General features: G+C 36.2%; 1 protein-coding gene across 2 annotated transcripts; it reads left to right on the forward strand.

The window, feature by feature from the left end:
* Positions 1-3,557: 3,557 nt before the first annotated feature.
* On the forward strand, positions 3,558-9,226 carry LOC123564519 (acyl carrier protein, mitochondrial-like). 2 transcript variants are annotated; one of them, XM_045358168.2, is made up of 5 exons: positions 3,558-3,758; positions 5,778-5,891; positions 6,429-6,516; positions 7,060-7,188; positions 8,993-9,226. In XM_045358168.2, exons 1-4 carry the CDS (start codon positions 3,597-3,599, stop codon positions 7,152-7,154), a joined length of 459 nt encoding a protein of 152 aa, XP_045214103.1. In that variant the 5' UTR covers positions 3,558-3,596; the 3' UTR covers positions 7,155-7,188; positions 8,993-9,226. The 2 variants fall into 2 exon arrangements, with proteins under 2 accessions (XP_045214103.1, XP_045214102.1); XM_045358167.2 differs by lacking the exon at positions 5,778-5,891 and adding an exon at positions 5,918-6,034.
* The last annotated feature ends 1,286 nt before the right edge of the window (positions 9,227-10,512 follow it).

Genomic DNA, 10,512 nt, shown 5'->3' on the forward strand with positions numbered 1-10,512 from the left:
TTAAAAAGTAGCTCGCCATTGATATATTTCGTAAATACAAGCAAAATTAATATCATTTTAAGATGCAGCAAAAATAGTGGTAGCTTTGCATTCAAAAATATTTATGCATTCGTTCTTTCGCGGATTAATATCCTAGATTTATTCTTAACGATAAATCCAACAATGGTCAATCAGGGCAACAATTAACCTGGCATTATCTACTATAACACTGATGTGGTCAAACAAAATTCGCAACCAAAAGTCTGTGAAATCCTACTGTATAACAAAGCAAACTGGGAAGGATATTTACAGTCACTTGATCAGGAAAAGTTAATGGAGGACAAATTTTCCACCCTGTCGGCGGAAGATATATTGGGGAAAGTCGTTCCGTCAAAAAGGAAACCACCTATCTTGGGTAAATCAAAATCTGGAGAAGCCGATGTGGTATGAACAAAAAACTGAATAATTCTAATAAATCCTCTGACCGTAAACATCTTTTGGATCTCTAAAATACAGTTGGAAAGATAAACGAGAGTTATCAAAAAGTCCTTGATTTCAAAGGCAACAGTACTATACAAAACAAATCAGTTGCAATTAAATCAAAGCATCCTACTGCAAGAATTAAATCAACACCTGAAAACAGTCAAAACTAACCTAGAATGTCAAATATCAATGCAAATGTCAATGGCAAGGGGAATTTTTATTTAAAAAAAACACTAAAAAGGCATGTTGCAGGATAAGATAAAGCGCACCGTACTTAAAACAGTCAACAATTCTTGAAATTATCTTTTTGAAGTGCATTGAGTGCATTGATGATGAATCTATACCTTTCCGCGGGAAATATGCAAATGTAGCTCCAGTCTATAATAAGGGTGGCAGGTCATACCCAGGCAATTATAGGTCCATATCCCTAACATGTAATCTATAAAACCCACGGTCCGCATCAAGCACTAATAAAGTTAGTAAGAAGATCCTTTGGAAGCATAGCACACAGTCAAGGAAAATTTGTCTGATCCAGTTTGATCGAGTCTGTTCACAGGAGGCAAAGAAATATGCAACATCCCTCACGCCTTCTCGAACCAATTTCAGTTGAATTCTGTTATAGTAATATTGAAGAGACTACATGATCCCAAACGACCAGAAAATATAACAACACTGTACGAGGAGACATTTTACAGCTGCCATACGGCATTTAAAGGCTGCTATTGTGATAGTTGATAAAATATATGAGACGATCCTTTGGAAGCATAGAATGCATCCAAGCAAAATCATAGCAGACTCGTTTTGATTGAGTGTATTCATGAGAGTTAATGAAATATGCAACACCTCTCGAGACCCCTAGCACCGGATTAAGCGGACTCCATTATCCCAAATGTCCAGAAAATATAACAACACTGATTACAAATACATAGTCGTTTTACAGCCGCCACTTGGCACTTAAAGACTGCTAGTTGTGATGTAAAACAATGCTTTGGAAGCACAGAACGAAACCAAGCAAAAATAATAGCAGAATCGGTTTCACTGAGTCAGTTCATCATCATCATCATCATCATCATCATCATCATCTTACGTAATTGCCTCCCTCCGTATGGAGTAAATTCGCTGTTGGATAAAACTATTTTACACATGCGCAGCAGGCAGGACTGACTTCTTACAAATAAAAGTTCCTCTATATCCAGTAGGATAAAAGTTGATACAAACATCTCTAATTAGTCTAGTAGGTATGTTGGTTGGCCAGGACCAGTTGGAAACCTGCCACGGTTGTCTGGACAACAACAGTTTGCGGCAGCTTGTTCTATATGATTATGTTGGCAAGGAAGACACTGTTCTGATAGACTTTTGTCCGTGCACGGATTTGGCAGTAACGCTGGTTATTTGGTGGTCTTGGCCTCACAATGTGATGGGTCGGGTGTTATGTCAACAAGGTTGTTTCTGATCTTGTAGAACATAGTAGTCCATGAGGAGTTGCGTCGATCTTGTAGTTCACGGAGCATATTGGTAACGCTGCTAATTCGGGCGTAGTTGTTCTTTACAAATCTAGCAGCTCTCCGTTGGACCATCTCAAGTTGGTTGACTTGACTTCCGGAATGAGAGGACCAGATTGATGAAGCATACTCCACAGTTGGACGGGCATAGGTCTTGAACGCATTGGCCTTGGCATTCTTGGAGCTAGAACGGAAGTTTCTTTTGATAAAGGACATGGTGGAATTTGCCTTTTTAGTTATGTTGTCAATGTGCTTTTTCCAGGAGAGGTCATTTGATATGGTAATACAAAGGTATTTTGCGTTGTTTGTAGTTTTCAGTTGTATGCCATGAATGTTGTAGAGCGTGAGTTCAGGGTGTCTGATGCAAGGTTGCCAAGGTCTTTTTGCAGCTGGCGTGTATCTTCCTTGGTGTTGATGATCCTGTATAACAGGCAGTCATCGGCAAACAATCGAGCTGTGGACTTAAACTTGAACGGGAGATCATTGATGTAAACCAGGAAGAGAGGAGGGCCAAGACGCTGCCCTGGGGAACGCCGGAAGTGACTGAGGAGGTAGCTGAACGAACAACCTGCTGGGTTTTTGTTAACAAAAAGTCTTCGATCCATGGGTACATGTTTCCCCGGGCACCGTAGGAATCTAGTTTCTGTAATAGACGTGAGTGCGGACCTTTGTCAAAGGCTTCGGAGAAATCAAGTAGGACGGCGTCAATCTTATGGTTGTTGTCTACATACCTTTTGCGAGATCATTGATAGTGGTGATAAGTTGGGTGTCATAGGAACTCCTCTAGCGGAAACCATCTTGGCTGTCTGTGAGGATATGGTGTATGTCAAAATGGTACATGATGTTGCTGTGGATGATGTGTTCAAGGACCTTAGTTCTCTGAGTGTTAATGAAATATACAACTTAAAATTTCAAAAATATCGAGTTACGCAAAGGTAGTTTTTTTCCCCATTTTACTACAATACAACAGAAAAAATACGTATGAAAGATGTGTGTTTAGAAAATGAGTGATTACGGTGTTATAAAAATACAGATGTGTACGTTTTGATTTTTACAGGGAAATGGTTAAATATCACACAGGTATTCAATACAGTACTCTTTTTCGTTATGGCACGTGTTTTTGTTTTTGCTGTCATTTTTCTTCCCTCATAACGTGTCTAGCTAGTATGTAAATTTTAGGCAATTTAGTGTATTTTGTGTCTTTTTTAAAGCTGAAATCGTAAAATGAGTAAATTAATATGATGAAAGCGTTTGAGTTTGTTGAAATTGTGAATAGTTACAATCTACGTTGAAGGTTATCTCATAAATCCACTATCCTACATACAGGATAATCTCTGTACATACATGTATTGAAACAGTAAAGATAATACTCAGTGTACTAAACAACAATGCAGCACACTAGACATTAAATATGCAATTCATAAGCTCATCTCGTTTGAACTAGGGTGAAAAAAATGACTTATCATGCTTTTTACCTACTGGCACTAAAAAGCTCACACTCACAGAGGTTATATTCCACCAATAAAGTGTGTGTAAATTATTTAGTGAGCTATGTCCGTTAACTAGTTGTGGTGTATAACCTAAATTGCATGTTTTGTCCGTAGTTACCTCCCATGCAAAAAAGTTAGTAAAATGGCTGCCACCTTGCTGAAGACGGTACGGGCAACAAATTGCCTCCAAACAGTTGCAAGGAATGTCTTTCCACGTATATCGTCCGTCTCAATAATCCATTGCAGACAAGAAAACAAAAAGATACACAACTGTACAAATTCAACAAAGCTGTTAGCGCCACGGGTACGCAAAGTTTTCAAGGTTTCCAATGTCACTCAGTTTCCGTTAAGTTGTATAGTAATTCGGATATTCCTATTCTCGGACGTTGCAAACTTTGAATAATTTTTAACATTGTAGAAATTGATGATAAAGGCAAATATATGATTTAATTGCATTGTCGTCGCCATTTAACAATTGCCAGAGAAATTAATTTAATGCCTCAGAGGTACTTTTTCTAGCCAGTTACTGAGAGCAGGTAACGCGTGCATCGAAAGTCTTAATTGATCAGCAGTGTTCCAGCTAGCGCAGAACAGAAGGGCGTGGCGCCATGCCCGTTTCTCAATGCACCCAGCCGTCTTTAATAGCGCCCTGTGCCCTATTGATAATTGAGTCCAGTAAATATATGCCTTACTGTAAAAATGCTCCATGTGTCCTGTTTATTGTCCTCTTCCGCTGCGAGAGCTGCTTCCGTTATGCTATATACAACATCATTTTATTACACCTGTCATCAGTCTTCAAGGTCGCTTCCGTATACACACGTGACTGCCTTTTAGGTCTGCCCCATACGTCGATCAAACCAATTTTAAAAGCGAATCGTGACAATTTCAAGGCATTATTTTGTTCTAGACGTCGTGAGGGCGGGACTGCGCACGTGCTACACTTCTCTCAGCTTGTGAAGTCAATAATTAACTCAAAATACTTTCGGGATCTTTTTGGGGCATCACTTTAGTAATTATTTTTATTAGAGACAAAACTTTCGATTTAGAAGTCGTTATCTAGATGTAAGTATACTAATTTAAAAAAGGTGAGACTTAGTTTTTGAAAATACGTCAGCGACTTTTCGCAGATGTTACAAACAAATAGCACAATTAAACTTTGATGATATTTGAGTGCAAGTAAACAACCCCAAAACATTTTGTTCTTGACTCTTCATCGAACACTATCGATTGATTAACAAAAGTTCATACAAAATCGTCTGCTGCAACATGGTTGTATGGTTGTCCGTTCTAAAGAAAAAAAAAACGTATTGAACAAAAAAAAAAAAAAAACTTTATTGTGCAGACTTTTGAAAATAATTACTTAGTGGGCACGTTATTATAATTTTGGCGGGAAAGAAGCACGTGCGTTTCATGACGGATATTGTGTTTGCAGAAGGGCTATACTCCAGTCTCTTTTCAGGTCACTATAATGTGAGCGCTTCAGGGTCAATAACTCTCGTTAAATGTTTAGTGACATTTGTCTTGATTGTGTGAATAACATTTCCGCCTATCCCTCATAGCAATGTTGAGCTATAATAGTGTTTAAAATGATAAATAGTGTTTCTGTACAAAATGATATAGAAGTTTTAGAAGTATCAGTTTTGATCCTTTTTAGCTCAACTATGCAAAGAATAGTCCGAGCTATTCTACTCACCCTGGCAACAGTGTCTGCATCACACCTTAGTTAAAGTTTTGCATGCAAGTACATATAGCTATCATTTAAAGGTATACAGCTTTAAACTTATTTTTTTCTTTTTCTAGGTCTATAATATAAATAAACATCACTGGGTCAAGTCCCATAACTCTGATGTGTATTTTGGGCTAATTATGCCCCCTTTTGGACTTAGAAAGTTCTTGTTAGAGTTTTGCATGCAAGTTACTATCTCCAAAACTAATGCAGATACTGATTTAAAACTTCACTTGTGTATTTAGGATTAAATTCCTGCATTTTGTACAACAATTAATTGAGAATAGTTGAGCAGTGGCTGTCTTATGGACAACTCTTGTTATCATTTTATCCCCAACACTTGTGCCATTTCAGTGCAACTATATTTGTTCCTTTCATGGTAATTTTTCTATTTTTTACACAGTACCGGTAATATCCGTAAATGATATCTACATGCCAGACTTTGTATGTTTATATGCATGCTTTTCAAAGACTAAAAAAAAATTTACAAAATGCTTCCAAGGACAGTTCTGACTGTTTTTCTTTACACTTTTTCTAGCAATTCTTGATTTGTCTATATGAAGTACATTAATTTTATTTACTCTATTTCTGGTATAGAACGATACATGCAAGTTGTACAGATTTTATACTGAAACAAAGTTGACGATAGACGAAATAATGGAGAGGGTAATGAAAGTCTGCCAGGAATATGATAAAGTAAATGCAGAAAAGGTACACCTTTCTTGTTCTATTTTCAGATAACTGCATTACAAAGTTCTCGCAATTATGCTCAGAAGCCGTATCTTACAATATCTAATGTAAAAAAGAGGGTGACTCTCGTTTTGCAACTTTATGATAAAGTTGATCCCGAAAAGGTACATTTTACTGTTAATTTGCAAGATGCTGTGGACTGTTTACTAATTTTCAGAGTCTTTCTTCTAACTTGCCAGAGCTAAATTGATTTCTCACGAGATAAATTGAGTATTTTGCTTGTCACCTCGTACATATTGCCATTCCATATATAAAGTAATGTTTATATATTATATACATACATTACTGGTGTAATGATTGAGAATTTCTCAAAAATGAATGAAGTTTGAGTTAAATGTTACATGACACAAGTTAGACTACAAAAATCAGTTTGAAGTCTTTCAATCTTTAATGATAAGAGAAATGTTAATTTGAAATTATGCTGTATGTACCAGTATTATCTTAATGTTGATTTTTCATGCAGTTCAAGAAACTATCAGTATTTTGATGTGATTTCAGTTGACATTGACATCCCACTTTATGAATGATCTAGGGCTGGATAGTTTAGATCATGTGGAAGTTATCATGGCAATGGAAGATGAATTTGGTAATAAATTTAATTATAATTGGTTAATGAAAATGTAATTAATATCAGTGTTGATGATATTTTAATGCTGCACTTGTCAAAGACATAGAAGGCTTAAAGTGTTCAAACTGTATGTCGTCATTCTGTTGCATTTTCTGAGTACTGAAATCCTAGTTTGCATCTAACTCGAATGAAGCTTTGTAGTATTTTTGGGACTGTTATGTCTGATTTTTTTTTTTCTGTAGTTATGTCCCTCTTTCAGACTTTGAATTTTAACAACAATTCTATACCTTGTGTAATCTGTAATCACCTTGTACAGATTCCATTCAGTGCATATAAAACTTGGTATACGTCATCAGAATGAATGGGATATGCATGTGTTGTTGGGACTTCTCTGTGTTTCTTCAGTATTTTGACTTTTTGGACTTAACAATTTTACAACTGCACTTGTACTTTGTATACTCAACCCCTGCTACAATTTTGATACCATTTGAATAAAAGTGGGTGTACATCAACAGAAATTTGTTCCATTTTGGACTTTATAATTTTCTGTGTTTCATACAGGATTTGAGATACCAGACCAGGACTCAGAACGCCTGATGACACCAGAGTCTATTGTACAGTATATTTGTGATAAGGAAGACGTCTATGATGAATGAAGTTAAGACTTCCATCTTTTTGCACTTGTTATTGGTAAGTGACTCGCATAAGATTTTTCCTTCCATGAGGGGGTCTCTGTGCCCAAGCAGTTAACCTTTAACCTGCTGCTGGCATATAATTCTGCCTTTGTGAACAGTGCAGATCAAGATCAGCCTGCACTATTCACTATTCAGTCAGTAAATTTTCAGTGAACACCCCTTCGAATAGTTAATGGTAGTGCCCAAATTGAATGATGGACCAGTCCATTTTAAACATTTAGCAGGGTAAAGGTTGAGTCATTGATTTCATATTACTTGCTTTTTTACTTTCAAAGATTTCAGACTTTGTATGTTGGTAAATTCTTTCACATGGAAAAGCTGTCTGTCAAGTTTCACAGAATGCAGAAAGTTCTACATAAACCTGAAATAATACCTAGAGGAGTAGCCAGGGGTTTCTGGTCGTTAATCAGGGCTCCACACATCCACTCGTCCACTTGTAAATACAAGTAGAAATCGGCCCCAGGCGAATGAAACTTGCTGTAGAACTGGTCCTGCAGGAAGAGAGCGATTTTTTTTATCAAAAATATAATAATACAATTAAAATTGACTGCGAAAAAAACTGTTAGCAAAAATATCTGAAACGAAAATTGATTTGAAGATCTCTTCTCTAAAATCCGCTGAATTCCCTCACGTTACCACATTATGATCGCATTAGCTAGATGCTCGGTAGTCAAGAACAAGATTCCTGTAAGTGCTATTTTTAAAGGACTTTAAAAATAGACACTGTTTGAAGAAATCATATTCTTGGTGAACTGAACGATATTACAAATTATAGCATGACAAGTGAAAATTCATGGCAGCTCGTCCTGCAGGATTTGTCCAGTTCTGTTAATATTTCATTTGCCATATAACCTGTAACTGTTAATGTGTTTAAAGGGATTAATGCACATGTTTTAGGTTAAAAATTATTTGTCTCAAAAAAATTCATAAAACGTGAGTACTCTGAAAGCAAGTAGAGGTCAAACTTATCATCATAATATTTTTAGCAAGATATACTTATAAATAACCAAAAATATTGTGCAAAAGGTAGTAAACCATTGCAACACTTTTGAAATAAATGTAAAAAATTACATTCTCCTTACATTTTTACCAATACCTAACTTTTATTTTCACCCACTTCATAATTTTTCAGTGTCATATACATTCTATGCCAAACTGTGATGAAATGAACATCTTGAAAAATTTCACCCAAACTGTGGGCAAGTAGGTTTAAAGATTCAGAGAGTGTTAAATACCTGATTCAAATTAATTTGAGTTTAAATGTAAACTCAATGTACCTAAACTAGTAATACGCTATAATGATTGTTTGAAACCATTTAGCCTTAAAAACCGATCGTTTTTCAAAAAAAAATAACATCATGTACAAATATCTCTAAACAAGCACACTGACCATTACATTTTATGTCATCATATTACATAATTATCATATCTCATATTCATATCTATGTTTCATTAAAATCTGCATTGTAGAAAAATTTCTATTCACAAAAATGTTACCAAAATTGTGATTTGCCTATAGACTCCCAGTATGAAAACTTGTGTTAGGTCCCAGTTTTTCTAATCAGGCTAGCAGAAAATGAAGCATTGAACCTATCTGTTTTATTTGCCAGATTTTCTAAAGACTTGGTATATTCTGAAGTTTTGAAAAATAAGGGTTTAATCAGATTCTACATTGTAGACAAAAATTTTGACCCAAACATGCTGAACTAACTGATGAGTTTTGCTTGTACAGATAAAGATTTGTAGCGATTATGCACGTGTGTACCTTTGTAAAATTTTTGTTATTGTTATGTTTTCAGATATTGTGTGTATTAGAAGTTTGAAGACCATGCAGTTATACAAACAAGAAAAAAGTTCAATCATAAAAACAACTTTGAAACATGTGATGCTAAAAAAAGCTCAGAAACTGAGATACAAAATGCTGACAATTCGTCAAAATTATACCAGTAGGCTTTACTGTATGAAAAATGAAAGCTATGTTCACATTACTGTATGAATCAGTGTTAGAGAGATTTGAATAAATTGTGTTATCAAATGTCTGGTTTATCAGCTTTATGTAGTTTACTTATTGTTTCCCGCACATTTAGAAGCAGTCTAAAGCTGTGAATCAGTAGTTATGCCAATAATATCCTGTATATACCATTGGTGAGATGTAAGGTAAACTTGATATAGTAGGAATATGCATGTGCATATTTTATGGATTCTAGGGTTTGATGATTTTTATGGCCCCAAGGTCCAAAACCCTGAGGCATAATAGTGTTTGAATTATGTGTTAGTCCTTCCATCAGTCTGTTACTCTTTCTTGTGTACTTGACTCCTCCAATTGAAATAAAAATTGTACACATCACCAACATGAGCAGTTGTGCATATTGTCTGTACTTTTTTTTATACGCCCAAAGGGACATATTATGTCTGTCTGTCCGTCCGTCCGTTAGCAATTTTGTGTCCGCTCTGTAACTCTTGAACCCCTTGAAGGATTTCAAAGAAACTTGACACAAATGTTCACCACACCGAGACGACATGCAGAGTGCATATTTTGGATGTCTCATTTCAAGGGAAAGTCACACTTAGGGGTCAAAGGTCATATGAGTATGTTTCGTGTCCGCTCTGTAACTCTTGAACTGCTTGAAGGATTTCAAAGAATCTTGGCACAAATGTTCACCACACTGAGACGACATGCAGAGCGCTTGTTTCGGATGACTAGCTTCAAGGTCAAGGTCACACTTAGGAGTGGAAGGTCATATATGACTTTGCTGTGTCCGCTCTGTAACTCTTGAACTGCTTGAAGGATTTCAAAGAAACTTGGCACAAATGTTCACCACACTGAGGCGACGTGCAGAGTGCATGTTTTGGATGACTCGCTTATAGGTCAAGGTCACACTTAGGGGTCAAAGGTCATATATGACTTTGCTCTCTCTATATTGCTATGCATTGCAGTGCTCTTTTTATTTGGCAGATCTCTTTTTGTTCTCTTACAATAATTTTTTTTGAATTACTTCCCTTTTTTGTTACTATAAATAGCTTATTTTGAAACTTTTTATTACTGGCAGTAGGAAAAAATCGCGACCACTTCTCTTCTCTGTGGTACAACATGGATGGTACATCCAATTTTTAGATGTATTTTGACATAACTTTACCAGGTAAGAATTTTTTTGAGGAAATTTTCCGCGCAGTTTGATCAGGATCCATGCTGTTCGCTAACGGTTTCTCTAATTGTAATAGGCTTTGAAAGCGAACAGCATGGATCCTGACCAGACTGTGCGGATGCGCAGGCTGGTCTGGATCCTTGCTGGTCGCGTACCCACTATGTTGGTTTTCT

Source organism: Mercenaria mercenaria, chromosome 2, assembly GCF_021730395.1.
Source record: "Mercenaria mercenaria strain notata chromosome 2, MADL_Memer_1, whole genome shotgun sequence".
Lineage (NCBI taxonomy): Eukaryota > Metazoa > Mollusca > Bivalvia > Venerida > Veneridae > Mercenaria > Mercenaria mercenaria.